General features: G+C 37.8%; 1 protein-coding gene across 2 annotated transcripts in view; it reads right to left on the reverse strand.

The window, feature by feature from the left end:
* The window catches only part of LOC124784891 (serine--tRNA ligase, cytoplasmic), a 58,499-nt gene extending 47,762 nt beyond the window's left edge, over nt 1-10,737 (reverse strand). The window contains exons 1-2 of one of the 2 annotated variants that reach the window (XM_047254135.1): nt 10,490-10,737; nt 10,100-10,170 (exon numbers count right to left, since the gene is read on the reverse strand). In XM_047254135.1, the coding sequence (XP_047110091.1) occupies nt 10,100-10,170; nt 10,490-10,625 (207 nt within the window). In that variant the 5' untranslated portion in view covers nt 10,626-10,737. The remainder of the gene's footprint in view (nt 1-10,099; nt 10,171-10,489) is intronic. The other variant, XM_047254137.1, reaches the window with a different exon arrangement.
* Between the last annotated feature and the right edge of the window lie 9,727 nt (nt 10,738-20,464).

A 20,464-nucleotide genomic window follows, 5' to 3' on the forward strand; every position in this document is an offset into this window, starting at 1 on the left:
CACTCAACAGTGTAAGTGATGACAAGAAAGGACCCAACCATCATAATAGAAGAAGTAAAGTCTGCTGTAGCTGCAATGAAAAATGGCAAAGTGATAGGTACGGATACGGGAGAAATATTAAAATGCTGGAACCAAGACGGAATAAGAGAAATATTGAGGTTATGTAATAAAATATATGACAGTGGTGAATGGCCTGAGGACTTTCTGACAACAGTAATGATTCCATTACCGAAAAAACAAGGAAGCACAGGACAGCACAGGACAATCAGCCTCATTTCACATGCAGCCAAAGTGATGTTAAGAATAATTAATAAGAGACTTGAAAAAGTAATGGAGGAGAATCTTGGTGAGGAGCAGTTTGGCTTTAGATGGAATACGGGCACCAGAGATGCAATAGGGCTCTTACAAATCTTGGGAGAAAGGTTTATTGAAAAAGGGAGAGACCTATATTTGTGCTTCACCGATCTAGAAAAGGTATTCGACAGTGTGGTTTGGGACAAGCAGGCAACTATAATGAGGGAAAAGAGAGTGGACTAGAAAACCAGAAGACTTGTAAACTCATTGTATCTTCATAAAAAAGCCTCAGTTAAAGTGAGAGGAAAAAGTACAAACTGGATCAGACTAGGAAAAGGTTTAAGACAAGGATGCTGTCTATTACCAACCTTTTTCAACCTCTACTTGGAAAATATGATTGACCAATGCTCATTAGATGACAAAGGAGTAGAAATTGGAGGAAGAAGAGTAGAGTGTTTGAGGTTTGCTGATGACATGGTCCTTCTAGCACAGGGGAAAAAGAATTACAGGATTTGGTGGACACCATTGAAACTCATGGAAAAAATTATGGAATGAATATTAACACAAAGAAAACAAAAGTATTGGCACTAGGAGGAAATAAAGAAATAAAAATTATGCAGAATGGAGAAATATTAGAACAGGTGCCAAATTTAAGTATCTTGAAAGCAGGATAGACACCAACTGGAAGTGCACCACAGAAATTAAAACAAGGATAACAATGGCAAAAGAGGAATTTTCTACGAAAAGGAGAATTTTCTGCAGCACTCTGGACAGAGAGTAAGAGACTCATAAAATGTCTTGCATGGAGTGTTGTTCTGTATGGTGCTGAAACATGGACTTTGAGAAAGAAAGACAGAGAAAGGCTGGACACTTTTGAGACATGGACATGACAGAGGATGGAAACAATAAGTTGAAGGGACAGAGTAAAAAATGAAGAGGTACTGAGAAGAGTGGGAGAGAAAAAGACAGTTACTAGATGTAATAAAAAGAAGAAAAAGAAATTGAGTTGGGCATATATTTAGAAAGAATGACGGACTGATAAAAACAGTTTTAGAAGGTTATGTAGAAGGGAAAAGGAAATGGGGAAGGAAGAGATTTCAGATACTGGATGACGTGATGGACGGTAAAATATACAGCAGCCTTAAGAAGGAAGCAATGGATCGCAGAAAATGGAGAGGCAAAGGACCTGCTAATATAGCAGAAAACTGATGATGATGATGACGATGTTGATGATACTGCTAGAAACTAGTCTTTACTTTTCCTGTGACTATATAACATTATGTTAGTGATAATTTAAAATCAGCTGCTACTCTGCAATCTTAATTTCCAACAACAAAAGACTTGCAAAAAATATCTGGGAGAAGATAGTGTGCGCTGAGGTGACAGAAGCCATGTCCTAATATTATGTCGGACTTCCTTTTGCCCAGCATAATGCAGCAACCATTAAGGAACTGGAGATATGATTTCAGGCACATGAAACTTGTCTTGAACTACTCTCATAATTAAAAGCAAAAATGAATGCTGTTGTTTTCTATAGGTGCCCAGATATTGTTATGATTTTCATGTTTACCATTCCTTGCCTTCAACACTTCAATTTTAATGGCTACTGATTATCAAAAATTGTAAAGATCATAGCCTACTTCTTGACTTTATGAAACTAAGTGGTTAGACTGAACCTAAATGGCTAGACTGCCCACTGCTCTCTCTACTGCAAGGTTCCTACAAATTTTAGTTGTGGTTACTCACTGTGGGGCATTCTAAATGTGGACATTCTTCCAAATGGTTCCACATTTGGAGTGATTGAACTAATGATGCTAATTTCACACATTTTCAGTTTCAATTGGGTTCACGTAACCTGCCGTCAGCGAAACACTAACTGCCCTTCCTGGAGGCTCTATATTAATATCATATAAGAGTATTACCTCTTAAACATGGCATTACAATGAAAATACTTTTCTATAATTATTCAGAATGAGTTGTGCAATGTTAAGTCATACATCAAAATCATCTAATAATGCCTTTCTAAGAAACTGAAGCTGCTAATACTATCGTTTATGTGACCTTTAGCTGGAAAACTACAATACAAGAATCTTTGTATATTGTTTAGTTTTCTCATAACTTTGTGGTAGAACAATAGTTAACAATTGTTACAATATTCGGAATCATGAATATATCATAGTTATGCTGCTTTTGTTTATTTTCATTTTGCAATACATTCACTCTGTGAAATAACTAAATGATTGAGTACATAGATGACAGGAGTACACTTCTGAAGAGGAGAGCTGCACAAATGGTTTATTTTCATGAATGACAGGAGTACAATTCTGAAGGGGAGAACTGTACAAATGGTTTATTTTCACTATAACAGGTTTATTTCAGAACAAACAGCAGTGGTGAAATGCTTCGTTAGACTGAAATGCTTGTATTTGTGACATGTCGAGTCACTGATAGCGTAGAAACCGACCATTAAAGTCTGGTGGGTGCTACAACATGTGTTCCAGTGCTCGATTGATTTTCAAATAATGAGATTGTAGACCCACTGTGCAAGGCTGTCCACTTTCATTTACTTCAAATGATCATTCTCATTTATAACTACACACTGACAAGAAATCCTAATTCAACCTTGTCAATCAATAAAGTTTTGTCTGTAGAGAGGGTAGAATAGGAAGCAATTGTACAAATTTAATGCACAATATAGCTGCATCACTGATCCATTGATCACGTGGACCAAAATCCTCCATGGTGGGAATGCTTGCTTACTGTCACTTGCAATGACTTTCTGACAACAGTACAAGATAGGTATGATGTGTCATTTACAGTTTGGTATAACACAAGCATTTGTCATTAATGATTATTTGCTTTTTACTGCAGACAATGTTGGTCACCACAGACCTCGTTAAGTGGTTGATATGATGTCCTGATTGTAGCCTACATTGATATTCTGTGTGTATACTTGATTGACCAAACTCCCAGTCCTTGCAGTCACAAAAGTGAACAATATTGGCAATACAGTTCAATCCCATATCACGCTGCACAATAAATCAGCTGTTAAACTAATGAATGGAATACTTGAGAGTAATTTTCAAACACGTAAATTTGTAGTAACTAACACACAGCCTCACCACTTCCACAGGAATCTGAATTTTTGTCAAATAACCTTTATTGCCTGCAAGAGCAATCCTCCTCATGCAGTTGCATGTATCCTGATTAAATTATTTTCCTAACATGCCCACTGCACCAACGAAATCTGAGCAAGAATCGCCACGGCCAAAGCTGCTTTCAACAAGAGGAGGACTCTGCTGACCAGAAAGTTGACTTTGGCATTGAGGAAAAAACTGGTAAAGTGCTACAGTTGAAGTATTGCACTGTATGGAGTAGAGACATGGACCATGAGAAAGAAGTAGAAAAAATACTTAGAAAGCTTTGAAATGTGGTGCTGGAGGAGAATGGAAAAGATCAAGTGGACAGATTGCATAAAAAATGATGATGTACTGCTAAGAGTAGGAGAGAAGAGAAGTATTCTACGTACAATTCTTCAGAGAAAGGCCAACTGGATTGGACATGTACTTAGACACGAGGGACTCATACATGATGTCATCGAAGGGAAACTCAGAGGAAACGCAGGATGAGGAAGAAGAAGAATTCAACATCTGGACGACATGAAAGATGGAAGGAGATACAACAGACTGAAGGAAGAAGCTGAAGACAGGGAACACTGGAATCAGAAATTCTCCGTACGAAGACATGGACCTGCCACTAGGTAGAATACTACATAATAATAATAACATGTTTACAAAAGCACTAGTTTAAAGAAATATAACAAAAGAATTAGTTTTAAACTGTACTAGTGCATCAACAATAATGAAATTTTCTGCTGTTACCATCTTACATCAAACATTCTTCAAGCAAGGAATAAAACTACTGGACATTTGTGTGGTAGAAAAGGGAATTTTGGGGAAAAAAAACTGGGGAGTTTTATGCAGCTTGGGGTAATTTTCAGACAGCATATTCCGAATGATCATACAAGATAAATTTGATGTATTTCAAGCAAAAAGTGTCAAGTTGCAAAAAATGCCACAAGTGAAATCAAGTAAAGTAAATCCTACTCACAGGACCAACTGCTAGGAGCGACAGCAAAAGTGAATGAATCTCCCAATGTATCAGAATGTTGCCAGGAAATATGGACTAAAGAGGACTTGTTTTATTCTCACCTCAAAGGACAAGAGGACGGTCAACCAAAGTTTGTGGTATCACCTGCCTTCCGTGACCTGTGACGTAAATGTACGTTGTATGACGTCACGGTGGTGCAGGCAATTTGAACTGGACCTTGCCAAGTTGGGCTATGTAGTGACGCTCTGTAATGTGTAAAGTTTATGTTTCTAAGTTGTTTGTGAGGTATGTTAGCAATTCATTTGATTGACATGGTGAGTGCTGTGTGTGAGCATAATACTGAAAGAGTTTGTGGCAGTGTGTTATTTTGATATTGGCAGTTGTGACAAATGGATTTGTTTTCGTGTTTGGGATTATTAGGGCTGTATGATGTGTATGGTCAGATACTTACGTTCTGTTTCTTGTTAGTTACAGATATGATAACTATGTTCACCAGTAGTTCCTCGCATATGGCTATAGTGAACAATATGTTGACAGCCATTAATTTTCAGCAGTTATTTGGTCTCACTGCCAACTACATGAAATGAGATTGAACCACGTGGCTGCATCTTGGACCACATACAAGTGTATGTGGCATTATTGATGGGTTAACATATGGCTGTCTATCCAGAATGGGTTACTGATTTGAGGATTCTAGGCTGGCCATTCAAAAGATTACGTTACTGATATTGTATTATTATCCATCTACTGAGTTTTGTTCTCACAAGACAGACATAAGCGACCATCCTGTGTTAGATTGGTTTTTGTTTTGTCAGGAAGTGTGTTCAAAATTTTATGAACTGTACGGGAATGTGCAGAGGTGGGGAGGTTGTTGAAACCAAAGACTCTGCATTTGGGAAACAAAAGTTTGGGAAGGGGAATCATCTTGTGGGCAAATGGCTGTAGGACACTTTTGTTTCAGGTGCTGGGTTTTTGGACGTTTTCTGTGTGGTGGAGAGATGGACAAAAAATTGAGTTTAACTGAGGATTATACAACTCTTGTGTCAGGTTAATTTTTTTCATATAAAGGCTCAGGGAATAGTGGGTATCAGCATTTGATAGCGAGACACAGTGTCGAAATTCAGGACTATCGTACTGGGGCTTGTACAATAACATAGATAGGTATTGAGGGTTATGAAAACAGTAACAGAGAGGGGGAAGAGATGCTTTTCATCTCCACTCTCATTTTAGATGAGTGTGGCAGGAGGAAGTGTGTTCCTGATTATTTTTGTCCTTAATGTTGTTAGGTGAATAGTCTTTGGGGTGTGGGTTTTGTTGATTTTTGGGCAGTTGGGGAGGGGGGCACCTAGTAAAGTTATATTTTCGATTTTAGCTATGTGAGCCTGTTTTGATTTTGTCATACTGCTGACTTTGCTTTAGTTATAATAGTCAAGTGAAATGCTAGATAGGCCTACCAGATTTGTAGATGTGTGTATGGTTTTGATGGCTGAGCTACAGTGTGTAGGTCAAGTGAAATTCTCGCACCATGTGGTGGTGTTACGTGCGGGTTCGTGCATTTCACTTAAGCAATATAGGTCAAGTGAAATTTGCGCCACAGAGTTTTGGGTTTGAGTGTGAGGTCATGGTACCATGGACATAGGTCACGTGGAATTTCTGATACTACTGTTAGTGTTTTCAGGTTCTTTGCAGTTTTCTTGACTGCTGATGATGTAGTTTGCTTGATTTTAGCATCAGTATTTGTTTTCATGTCTATATTATTAGGATTGTCATACATTTAGTTTGTCCTACCCATAACCCCCTAATTCATGTGGGTTGCCAGCCCATTAGTTTCACTGTATTTCTACTATTAAATATTTGTCATTTTACTTGTGTCTTTTCTCATGTGTAATGAGTGAAGTCCTGGTTGCAGCAGTTTCCAACATCCGGATGCTGTCACGGGGCAAAGCTGAGACGTGGTACCACAGTCTTCATTTGTCCCACTTGAAGGAAGCCAGTTATCCCAGAAGATTAGGAAGTGGAGCGATCATGCTCGCTAAAATGTATGGTTAGCTATGGGTTGAGGTAGCAAAAGAAATGAAAGACACTATAAAAACGTATGTGACTGAGCACAATACTCATATTCCTTTTAGCAGTAACAGATCACAAGAATGGCATGTTTTGACAGTGAGTCCAGAGTCCTTATAGTAAACTAGAATATGTATGTCAAATGATCCATTCATAATATACAGCTTTTACCATTTGGTGAAAGACACAATGGAGTGACGTGGTGTAAAAGATGCCCAAAATGTATTAACAATCCTGATTAAAGTAGTTTCTGTCTAGATCCTTCTGAAATTAAAGAAAGCTGTGATGGAAAATGAAATAAGATTTCATAAGTGGTTAGGAATGTGGAAGTGTTTGCAAAAACCTTCTAATTCCTGGAGCAATCAGGACAGAGTCTTCCTGGCAGATTAAAACTGTGTGCCGGACCGAGACTCGAAGGGGACCTTTGCCTTTCGCGGGCAAATACTCTACCACTGATCTACTCATGCTCGACTCATGACCTGTCCTCACAGCTTCAATTTTGCCAGTACCTCATCTCCTACCTCCCAAACTTCACACAAGCTCTTCTGCGAATGTTGCAGAATGACACACACTTTTAATCTGCAAGAAGTTTCATATCAGCTCTCACCCCAATGCAGAGTGAAAATCTCATCCAGGACAGAGTCGGCTGAATCGTTGCATGTGAAATCCACTGAGGACGATGAACAACACGACAGTAATGTCAGAAAGTATAACAAGCTACTGAAGTTTAAAAATGAGAAGCTGATGTTCTGAAATACTATTTCTGTTTTAGAAGTTCATATCTTTTAAAGCTCAGTGTTTTGTAATTCTGTGATAAATACCACAATATACACCATGTGATCAAAAGTATCCAGACACCTGGCTGAAAACGACTTACAACTCCGTGGCGCCCTCCATAGGTAATGCTGGAATTCAATATGGTGTTGGCCCACTCTTAGCCTTGATGACAGTTTCCACACTCGCATGTACACATTCAACCAGGTGCTGGAAGGTTTCATGGGGATGGCAGTCCATTCTTCACGGAGTGCTGTACTGAGGAGAGGTATCGATGTCAGTCAGTGAGGCCTGCCATGAAGTCAGCATTCCAAAACACCTCAAAGGTGTTCTATAGGATTCAGGTCAGGACACTGTGCAGTCCAGTCCATTACAGGGTTATTGTCATGTAACCACTTTGCCACAGGCCGTGCATTGTGAACAGGTGCTCGATCATTCTGAAAGATGCAATTGCCATCCCCGAATTGCTCTTCAACAGTGGGAAGCAAGCAGGTGCTTACAACATCAATGCAGGCCTGTGCTGTAACAGTGCCATGCAAAAAAGGGGGTGCAAGCCACCTCCACGAAAAACAAGACCACACCATAACACCACGGCCCCCGAATTTTACTGTTGGTGCTACACATGCTGGCAGATGACATTCACCAGACATCTGCCATACACACACCCTGCCATCAGATCACCACATTGTGTACCGTGATTCGTCGTTCCACACAACGCTTTTTCACAATTCAATCGTCCAATGATTATGCTCCTTACACCAAGCAAGGATTGTTTGGCATTTTCGGGAGTGATGTGTGGCTTATGAGCAGCAGCTTGACCATGATATCCAAGTTTTCTCATCTCCCGCCTAACTGTCATAGTACTTGCAGTGGACCCTGATTCAGTTTGGAATTCTTGTGCGACAGTCTGGATAGATGTCTGCCTATTATACATTATGACCCTCTCCAGCTATCGGTGGTCTCTGTCAGTCTACAGAGGAGGCCAGCCTATACGCTTTTGTGCTGTATGTGTCCCTTCACATTTCCACTTCACTATCACATCAGAAACAGTGAACCTAGGGATGTTAGGAGTGTGGAAATCTCGCGTACATAAATATGACACCCAATCACTTGACCATGTTTGAAGTCCATGAGTTCCACGGAGCGCCCCGTTCTGCTCTCTCAAGATGTCTAATGTCTAGTGAGGTCGCTGATAGTGAGTACCTGGTGGTAGGTGGGAGCACAATGAACCTAATATGAAAAATGTAGGTTTTTGTAGGTGTCCAGATACTTTTGATCTCACAGTGTACATTTTATCTTGCACTCACCCCAGTTATGTAGTGGACCCTCTTGCATTTTTTTTTTGCAGTTCATGTGCACTATACACACATAATGTGCATCAACATATGTTTCCTGAATTGACCTTGAAGTTTTAACAATATGGAAGGGATAGACTGCTACATACCACATACAGGAGGCGGTGAATCACACACACACAGACACATTGAAAGAGTACTAGAGCTTTTGGACAAAGTCTTTCCTCAGAAGTAGAACTATCACATATTCACATGACAACAATTCACTCACACATGACTACTGTCTCCATGCACTACGGCCACACTCCAAACAATTGGCAGTCAGGCCTGAGAACTTGGAGATGGTAGTAATGTGTTTGTGGGTTGTCTGACAGTTCTACTTCTAAGAAAGGACTTCGTCCAAAAGCTTAAATATTTCTGATTTTTCTTTACACTGTACCTGTCTAAAACTTAATGCCTCCTCTATGTGGTGAGTAGCAATCTATTCTTTCCATATTATTGTTACTCCAGCGTAGAGCTTCCACTGTTACATTTTACCTTGTAGTTTTGGTTTTTGTGATGAAAAATACATTTAAATATGATACAAATATAAAAATTAGGCTACACTATGAGTTAATCTATTGCCACAACCATTATCCGGCATCCATATTTGATGGCTTGGCCAACTCTCAACAAGATTGTCATCTTTCAACTTAAAGAACAGCCTGTCACCACAACCATGGCTGCAATAGATTTTATTTTATTTTTCTTATTTGTTGGGAGGGGGTGTCCAGCGTCCCACCTAGTCTCCACTTGTAGTGAAAGGTGCTATGTAAAACATTCAAATCACCTGTTAATGACTTTGCAAAATGTCCAAACCATCTATAAAACCACCAAGCAGGAAAAATTCAATTAAAGAAAAAATACAGGAGCACTGTACACTTATTATAAATTGAACAAGTGAGTGGAACTGTTAAGGCATTAGTTCCAGTTACACGATAAATTCTCATATTCCATAGAGGCCTCCTGATGCAGGTTTTCCTAACTTATTTCAGGCAAATGTTGGGATAACTTGTTCAATATTGTTTTTCCTTTTATTAACCTTTAAAATCCAGATACTGAAACGCTCCTTGGATGAATAAATTTCCATACTTTTACTGTAGGCACTCCACTCAAGCTATATTAACACTATGCACTCACAATAGAATATTCTGGTGTAATTGAAACAGCATGTCTAACACTAGTTTACCTGGCACAGCTTACAGAAGAAAAATGACTGTAGAGGCTGTCGTGATAAATATCGCTGAAATTCATCCCCCTCTCTCTCTCTAAATAAAGGTTTCTATCTTCATCAGCCTAACTTGTTTTTTTTATCTTTCTGCATAGATAGACTAATGCATGTTGCAAAACTTCTTCTCTCTTTCCAGCTGAAATAATTATGTTTCTGACAACTCACACAGTAAACAAAACGCTCCATTATTTCCAGTGGTCTAGATCAAAAACAGTGGTGACGAATGAATACGGCCCACATGGTTACAGTATACTTGTAGCTACATTTAACAAATTTTCTCTGTATTATTTACCTTCATTTTCTCGCCAATTACTTTGTTGCACAGATTTTTCAGTTTATTCAGGTTATCCAACTGATGACGCACTGAAAAAAATGGGGAACATGTTTGTTAACAAAATTAGGCACTCTAAGGACACGGAAATAGGGAGTACTTTGCAGTTTCAATGCTATACAAAATGACTGCTCTTTACCACCAACTAAACACGAGTATGTATTGGGGCAATGTTTCTCGCCAAGAAGCGAGACCCGCATGTTAGGGAACATTATTGATACACGGCCGTTTTGGCTATTTAACACATGGTCATACAGTGACCGCAACCACATTGATTTCAACGACAGTTACGGTGACTGCACTAGCAACATATTTCTTAATGTTCTACAGTCTTAAACATATCGCACTTACACTGTCTCCATTCTGTATCTTTCTTTACAACTTCATCAACAAGCCCGACGTCTTTAAATCTGTTCGCTTGATTTTTTCTAATTTTCTCGATATCACCGCCTTTTTCAGGCCTGAAGAGATCTAAATCTAACACCATTATTCGTATTTAATAAATTACTGTGAAATAAATAACCTAGGCAGATCCGTCAAAAATTACAACTGACACGAAAACACCATGCGGCAAGTTAGTCAACACAGATTCAAGCCACGCAGCTGGCAGCTCCAAGCACCGGCGTGCTCAAAGATAACACACGACATGGTACTTACAGAAATCAGAAATCACTGGCTGCAGGGAATTTGGCTTCCTACTTTTGTTTTTGGACCAAATGACAGCATTATAGTATATCGATTTCAAATAATTGTGAAGTTGTCAGTTGTATTCAATAACAGCAGGAAAATTATGAGCTATATAGGAGTGGTGGCTAATAGGTGTGCAGACGCAGAGGGAGGGAGGGCGTAATTTTTGTGGTGCTTGGCGGACCTATTTCGGATATTTATTTCACAATAATTCATGAAATACTAAAATATGGTTTGAGAATTAACCAGGAGAGGTATGTGGTTTCTCCTCCTCCTCTATTCCTATCTTTACCCCAGCTAGCGACTGTAAATGCGCGCCTATGTCAGAACGCTATTTCTACAGTATTATTTCGTACGAGTAGCATCATAAAGAAATTACTTCTACCGAACAGACGTGTCTATCGCTAACATTAATTATGTAACAGCAATGCACTTGGTTCATGCAACAGCCGCATACACAGCTCACTCAAGTTCAACAATGGATTTATTGCTACTACTTCGCTACAGTATTGCAGGATCTCAAAGGTTGACAAGCGGGTGCTGAAGCAAACACGCTATTTGACCGGAGTTCACCCAGTTTTACCAGTTGATCGGAGCGGGACTAACAAGGGAACATAAATAAACGATCTTCATGAAACTTGATGGGAATGTAGAGGAGTCAAAATAATGCAATACGCTTTATTTCGTTTTTACCCAGTTTCACTTTTAAGGACTAAAACATACCATGAAATATAATTTGGAGTATTATATTTAGAGAAAATATCTTCAAAATCATAATATATAAAAAACATGTTTCATATGAAAATTGAAATGTAATTAACATTTTTGATAACAGTATAATCAACTTTTGCAATAATTTGAAATTTTGCAGAATACAACATCATTAATTAATTTTGAAAAATAAATTTGTTATAAGATAAATTAAAGGAGTTTTCACACCACATTCATCCATGTGTATTAAAGCTCATTTTTGAAATATGATTTTCGGAAAATAATCTGCACACAATGCACTGTCAGAGTATTTTCTACACACCTGACTGAAACACCTAAATGTTCATCATTATTCCAATTATTTATTTTACTTATTTTTGTTTTTTGTTTTAAATTGTTATTTTTATATTATATATTAACGTTTTTATTTTCTTCAGTTTACCATTTCATATATGCTTCTTTTGTTAGTTAAAATAATGAGTCACTTATTATTATGATACAAAATCAATATAACAATGCAATATATAAAGAAATACTTAAAACATGATGTTTTTTTCACCATGCACATAAACTAAACGAAATTTCTTCACATAATACACATGACAGAAAATACAGTGTAAAACAGAATTCAACAGGAATCTTAAATTCCAGTGGGTAATCCTCTGAATATTCTGATTTCTACAAGGCATATTTCAGTGAACTGCAAAACCTTGGTGAAGAGAAATGATTATGTACTAGTGACAGCAGCTTGATTACATTGTTTATCAAGTGGATATTGATATCTCAATCATTCATCAGAACTAGAGCAGAAAATCATTTCACAAAGTTCTTCCAACCTCGAAGGACATATATGACCCTTTGGCTGTACCTGTGCTATTGAGCCTTTTGGGGTCAATCACCACATGATATATAAAAAATATGAATAAGTTCCTTGACCCCAGGTATGATGCTCAAAATCTCAAAATGGTTTTTCCATACTGAGCATCCCCCCCCCCCTCTTTGTAGTTTAAAAAATTATTAATGGAGAGTCTTTGAAGTGCCAAATGTTTTTGTCATAGATTAGAAGTCCTGTAAACCAACGTCTGATCAGGTCAAAAGATATTTGAAAGAATTTTTCTTTCACACTCTGGTAGAAAAATCTATATCATTGTTAGATGATTGTGGTGGTCAGGGTTAAAGAACCATTTTGAGTATCATATCAGAGGACAAGGAATTTGGTCACATGGTGACTCCAAAGGACTCACTGGGACAGGTACATTCGTTGGCTGTATAAGTTCTTCGAGGTTGGTAGGTCTTTGTGAGAAGAATTTCTGGTCTTGTTCTGCTGGATGATTATGATGACAATCCCCACTTGATAAATAATATAACCAAGCTGCAATAACTAGTAAATTGTCAGTTCTCTTCACTCATGTTCTGCAGTATACTGAATTGTAAAAATAAGTATATTTAGAGGCTCACATGCTGCAGTTTGAGAATCCTACTAAATTCTATTTAATATTGTGCTATTTGTCATGAGTATCATGTGAAGACATTTCGTTCATTCTATATGCATAATGTTAAAAACGTCATGTCTTAAGCATTTCTTTACCGATTATGATTATGCATTGATTTTGTATCATGACAATGAGTTACTCATTATTTTCAACACATTGGTGAAACAGTAAACTAAAACACAAAATAAAAAGGTTAGTGCAAAGTAACAACTTAAAAATAAAAGAAAAATAAGTAAAATAAATAATTAGAATGATAATGAATATTTCAATCTTTTAATTCAGTGTGTTGAAAATACTCCAACAGCACACTGTGTCCAGCTTATTTGTCAAAAATGGTATTTCAGAAATTAGCTTTATTAGACATGGATTTACATGGCGTGAAAGCTTCTTTAATTTAAGCTGTAACAAAAATTTTCTTTTCTCAAAATTTATTGATGATGCAATGGTATTTTCTAAAATTTGAAATTACTACAAAATTTGATTACACAGTTTTCTAGAACATTAAATACATTTCAGTTGTTACATGAAACGTTTTTATATGTCAAAGTTTCACAGATGTTCCTTCTAAATATAATATACCAAATTATCTTTTGGGTTGTGTTTTACTTCTCAAAAGTGAAATTAGACAAAAACGAAAAAATACATATTGCATTACTTTGACCCCATTATATATATGTCAAGTTTCACCCAGAACGTTTACTTACAGATTAAATGATCATTTGTAAGTTAAACTGTTTAAAATCATTTGACAGAGTAATGAGCAAATGGAAACTGATCTCACGTAACTAATTTCCAAAGTTCCATACCCATTAAGTCACAAATACGAGTATAGAGAAATGAAACAAGCTGAATATTTTTGACCCTGAGCCGTTTCCTAAAATGAAATACTGATTTATGAACAGAGGAGTTCCACAGCATCATTCACCTCAGTAAAAAGACAGCAGTTTCTGATTGACACTCTTTTCTCATGACCATTTTCTTATGATGGAAAAACTTAAGGGGTACAGTGTTTACTTTTAATTTATATTTCTTTATTTTAGAAATATGAGCATTAAATTTGTTTTTATGTTCTTCCCTATTAATATTTCGATTCGTGATGGGCTCATAATAGAAAGGTAGATTGCATCAAAAGTCCTCTGTCAATGATGGGGTTGCTATCGATGTGAAAGTTCTTTAATAAAGGAAAAGGTGAATGAAAAGGCATAGTGCATTTGTACATAGTACTCAAAAGTTGACATATGGCGCTTCTCATACCAATGCCTCATGAAACTGCAGACAAGCTAAAATAGAAATTGCACCGATGCTGCACCGGCTTCTGCATGAGATCTAATTTGACAGTGGTCACAGTATCCTGTGTACACTGAAAGGTATTTATTTCGAGTTTCAAATGTGCACAATGGGTTGTCAGTGGAGAGTAACAAATAGTGCACGGTCGCGACAGCCATAGTGTTTTGTTTCAAAACTGCCTTTCTTGCTATTTCCTTAGCATTAATAACAGAATTTTCGTTTCAGGTAATTATATTGGTAATTGTTTTGAGCCTGACAAGTAAGTACCAACATATCTTGTTTACCAGTTTCCTACTATACAATTATAAAGTGACCTTGGCTCCATATGACACGTTCAGTTCTGTGCAACACAAGAGATAACCTTTACTTTAACGATAGTGTATGGAATGAATCAATAAAGAAAATTAAGTTATATGGTTTTTAGGAGTGTACAATGACAAGAATTTGAGATGGAAGCTTTTTATTGAAGAACTTCCAAGTTACCTAATATTTTCTTACATGTAGTTGTCCAACTACTTGTTCTGGCAAAAAATATAGTCGATTATAGATGCAAAGCTGTATGCTGATATTAGATGATCCTATAAGTGTACTGACAAGCTCTAAAAAGCAAAATAGAACAATAATATGCATGCCCATAATTACAGACATTATGAAAGAAGTCAATAAAAATCAGCAAGATAGAATAGTAATGAGTTTTTGTGGGTTCCAGGACAGAGTGCCATTTTTCTAATGATATAGCAGGCAGCTTAGCCAACGAACAATGAATCTGGGCGAAAATTCTGAGCTTAATCAATGAAAGAGCCCAAACTGACTGACAGTGTCAATGGGATTGGACTAAGATCTCAAACAGAGTTCATTATGGCTGGCTGCAACCTATACTGACTTCAGATTATGCCCATTTTCAAAATCTGAATATCTTTACTTCTAGACATACTGGCCATAGCCTCATAACACATTTACTCTCTTACAAAATATATTGTCATCAGTCAATCAAAGTTGTCAAACAACATTCTACAGCTGCAAAATAACTTCATGTAGTACAGTACTAAGTATTAGTATGATACACAATAAATTATCCAACTAAATTGTTTTTACCATGAATATAGTGATTTAAACAGATTCATAGGCACCAAAAACAATTTAAATAACAAATTAATACATCTGTTTGAAGAAATCATCCATTCTATAGAACCATTTCTTGACAGATGAGGCTGTATATGGCAATTAGAGTCACTAACACTTGTATGCTGTTGGAATTTACTGGACTACATTTTTGATGAGACATGAAATTTCAACATTTTTCTTTATGTACAGTGCTGATGAACAACTAATTTATGAGTATTCTAATATGGACTCCATATTCAGAAATCAAAACATCCACTCTCACTATATGTCACTTCTCACTTCCTCTATATAGATAATAGTTCAGTTTACATTTGCTTGCACATTGCCTCTCAAAGTTTTTGTAAGCCCTACTTAACAAGGGCTGTTACATAACATGCTTAGTTTTGCTATGTTTGTAGTACACTGCTCTGTTCTGTGTCAAAATGCTGCCTTCCTTTGATGTCTTACCATGTCTTGAGGTTAACCTACTCTTAAATTTCTGATGTGAACAAAAATTATTCACAGTTAATTAATGGCATATGAATTTGCAAGTAAAATATCCCAGACAATGGTTAGATCTCGATCTGAACATAATAAATTCTATATTTATATACTATACTTATGTATTATAACTGCAAAATTTAGAAATATTTGCACAGTCCAGACAAATGCCAAACACCATTGTTAACATGTGTAGTGTAGTGTAGTGTAGTGGCTTTAACACTTCTCCCCCTAGAAAATATGATACTCCAGGATTCCCAGTACTCTTGATGCTACAGGCAATTCTTTCTCCACAATGTCATGCATACTAATTGTGGTTATTCAATGTTGTTCTGTAAATACCCACATCTCCTTCTTTATACTTCCATTTTATTTTCTTCTAGATGTTCCTTTTGTTTTCATAATTCTTTTAAGTTTCTGCTTTTCTTACTCCTGCAACATATTTCTTCTGTGCTTTCCTTGTGTTGCTCTCCGTTTCTCTTCTCTTCTTTATTATATACTTCTCCTTCTAACTTTTTCCCTATCTCAGCCTTGAGGTATTACTAGTGACATTCCATGAAGACTCTTTTCAGATTCTTGGTAATTATAGCAACCTTTCGCAGGTTTAACATCTCATGAAACTGCTTCTTCCAATAGATGTCTTGTGACAAAGTAAGTTTTCTTTCTCTGCTTTCATGATCTATCAAAGGCAAAAGGAGGCAGTTTTGCATATACTACATGATAACTGCTTAATCTGTCTATACACAAAGATCAGCTGTGGTAACACACTTTGTTACTAGCCTTGCGAATTCCCTTTTATTTTAATAGAAATATGTCGCCTTTCTTTTAACAGGACCTTATACACATCTTAAGAGTATTTGGTGGATACTGCTCTGTCATAACTCTGATTTCAGAGATATCTTCCTGAAAGTCCCAATATATAGTACAGTGTGCATTTCTTGCTCCACGTGACCACACCACTGATTCAGTCTGCTAGGGTATCTTCTAAAGCCTTGCCCCTCATTTTTATAGTGTCTGTGACAGATCTGTACATGGATTTGACCTCCTCCCTAACACTTGCGACAGTTTTCTGCTGTTCTTCGGGTTCTCCTTCTGGATGCAGCATTTCTATATTGTTCGTACTATCTGACCTAATATACGGCCCACCTTCTTTTGGAACTGATTTTCTTGTTTCCAAAAATGCCATCTTGTGGAATGTACACTCTCTATGGCCTCCTCACAAGCCTTTGCTACCTTTTTCTTTTAGCTCATGATGGATTTCCTTTCTCTCCTAATGACATTATTCTATTTCTGCTGTGCTTCACTATTATCCTCTGTTCGTTTGCCAATACAACAGTCTTTGTCTCCAATAACTTTTACATTTATTTATTTAGCATATGGCAGTGCGTATCATTTTATGCTTCTTACAAATGTTTAAAGAAATATATACATAAAAACATAATAAAATATGTTAAATAAGAAGTATAAAACATACAGATAATGGGCAACGCAATTAAATACAAACATCAAAATTATATATGGTCAATACAATTAAATACAAACATTAAGATTACATATAAAGTCTTTTGTGGCACCTGTTGCCATGAGAAAATCACTGAACTTGCCACTGTATGCTCTTCTGTCGCACTCTTGGACAATGTGGCAGATGGTCTGTCTGTTGGCTCTGCAGGCACAGTTGGGAGTTGGTGTTTTTCCCCATTTGTAAAGAGTATCTGACATCTTCCGTGATTTGTGTGTATTCTGTTAAGGGATAACAATATTTCACACAGTAGTTCATATCCAGACGGTCTCTCAGTGATTCATGGGAGGCTTTGACAATGCTCAAGGCACACCCATCGCCATTGTTGCCTCCAGGTCTTCATTACATTAAAGTTTATGTTCTGCAATTCGTTGGCTGTTATCATTGTTGGTTGTCTAGCCCAAAATCTGTTTCTTTCCAGGTCAGGCATGTCACAGTGTATAGGGTGCTTGGTGTTGTCAGTTATCTTCCTATATTTGCAGAGAAGAGCATTCTTCCGGCGCAGGTCTGCAGGTGGTATGTGGCTCAGAATTGGCAGCCAGTGTGTTGGGGTTAATCTCATAGTTTCACTGACAATTCACATGATGCTATTCAGTTGCACATCGATTTTTTTTATGTGAACACTGTCCATCCAGACTGGAGCGCAGTACTCGTGGCCAAGTCGACATGTCCAAGTGCTGACATGTGTAGTGTGTCAGCCAAGGGGTCCCAAGTAGTGCCACACAGCTTCTGGAGAATATTATTCCTCGTCTTTAGTTTGGTTGCAGTATTTTCCAGAGGTCGTTTACAAGTGAGCACTCTGTCTAAAGTGACGGCAGGGCACTTTGTATGCTCATTAGACGGATTTCCCCCAAGACGAACGTCAAGTTGTTTGCTTGCTAATTTATTATTGAGCTGGAAGCATGTAGTTTCAGTTTTGTAGGATTTGGCTGTAATCTCCATTTACGAAAGTATGTACTTAATGTCTCCAAGTCAGATGTCAAGGATGTTTTTATGATCTCAAAGTTCTTGTGTTGAGTTGCCAAGACACAATCATCTGTGTACCCAAAGTTCCTGGAATACGTGGATGGTGTATCGGCAATATATAAGCTGAACAGTAGTGGAGCCGACACAGAGCCCTGTGGTAGGCCGTTTTTCAGGGTTCTTTGGACGCTTATACGTTCTCCTGTTACAACTTGGAATGTTCTGGCAGCAAGCATGGCATCTATAAGTATGGTAGTTCTCAAGCAAGGGATTATTTGCATGAATTTGTACAATATGCCATGTTTCCAGACAGTGTCATAGGCAGCAGACAGATCTATGAAAACAGCTGATGTTTTTAATTTCCTTTGGAACCCAGCTTGTATGTACGGAGTTAGTGATATAATCTGGTCTATACAGTTGCTTCCAGGGCGGAACCCCGCTTGCTCTATGGGAACCGACTACAGAATTTTGGTGGCAATGTGGTTACAGAGAAGTCTTTCCAGGAGTTCATAAACAGAGCTCAATAATGCCACTGGGCGGTAGCTCTTTGGTTCGTTACTCAGCTTCCCTGGGCTTAAGAGAGCAGCAATTTTTGATCATTTCATTTGCTGAGGGACTATGCCGTGTGTTATAATATCTGTAAAGAATTCTGATAACCATCTTTTCACATATTTTCCGCAGTTCAGAAGAAACTCCAGATGGACTCCATCAAGTCCAGGTGCTTTTTCCGATCTTACGTCATTGAGAGTGCTCGTTATGTCTTCTGCCAAGAATTCACAGGAAAATTCCGTTTGGTCATCACAAAGGAGATTTTAATGTTACAAGTGCATGCTTAATCTGAGGGGTGTGAGCTCTATCTCGCAGAGTTTTAGAGGTTGATACTATATGGGAAGCAATCTTGTTTGGATATATTGGTGTTTCTTTGTGCACACTCTAATTGTCGTCATTTAGTTCTTGAACGGTTTCCATCCATCATACTCGTCAAGCCACATCAAGATTGTGTAGTAGGTCATCAGCAATTTCCTGGTGTTTGGTGTTGAGGAATGCCTGGTATTAATTTTCACATTCTTTCTTCCATCCTGGTATATATTGTTTACAGTGCCTTCTAGGTATTTCCTTTTTTGTGGAGCTTATGACCGGTCCAACAAACCTCTTGTAGTTTTTTAGTTTAGGAGGCATCCAACCTAGGCACTTATCCAGGTTGTTAGAAAAAAAATTTCCAGTTTGCTTTCGGTAAATTCCACTGCAAGAGAGGAAAGGAAGTAACCATGGGAATTTACTTCCAATTTCTATTAGAGCAGGTCGATGTTGGTTCTGTGGGAAGTCTGGTAGAATATTACAAGAGATTCTCAGCGGTATGTTTTCCTTGTCTGTGGTCGCGAAGCAAAGATCGGGATTATATTCTCATCTCCGTGCTGCCGAGTAGAAGGAATCTCTATCCTTTGCGTCAAATACGAGGTACATATTGTTTTCAGCAGCCCAGTTTCAAGTGCTTCACCACTGTCATCGTTCTCTTTGTATTCCCATTGGGTGTGATGACTGTTGTAATCGCCTACATAGACAGATGGATGTTGCAGAAGTGGTAGGACTTGTGGTGGCCATGAGACTGCAGGAGGTTTGTATAACCACTTTGTATGATGTTGTTGTTGGTAGATGTTGAATGCAACTGAACATTTTCGATATTGGATCTCCATAAGTTGTCACATCATAAGTGTGGTGGTATGTGGCACCAACTAAGTTCAAATGGTTCAAATGGCTCTGAGCACTATGGGACTTAACATCTGAGGTCATTAGTCCCCTAGAACTTAGAACTACTTAAACCTAACTAACCTAAGGACATCACACACATCCATACCCGAGGCAGGATTCGAACCTGCGACCGTAGCGGTCGCGCGGTTCCAGACTGAGGCGCCTAGAACCGCTCGGCCACTTCGGCCGGCACGAACTAAGTCATAACCGTATATTTTATATGTTTTCTTAGTTGTTCCTCGTTCTCTGTGTGTGTTTCCTGAATGGCAGTGACATCAATGTCGTTACCAATTAGAGCCTTTTGCAGGACAT

Source organism: Schistocerca piceifrons, chromosome 1 (assembly GCF_021461385.2).
Source record: "Schistocerca piceifrons isolate TAMUIC-IGC-003096 chromosome 1, iqSchPice1.1, whole genome shotgun sequence".
In the NCBI taxonomy this organism is placed as follows: domain Eukaryota; kingdom Metazoa; phylum Arthropoda; class Insecta; order Orthoptera; family Acrididae; genus Schistocerca; species Schistocerca piceifrons.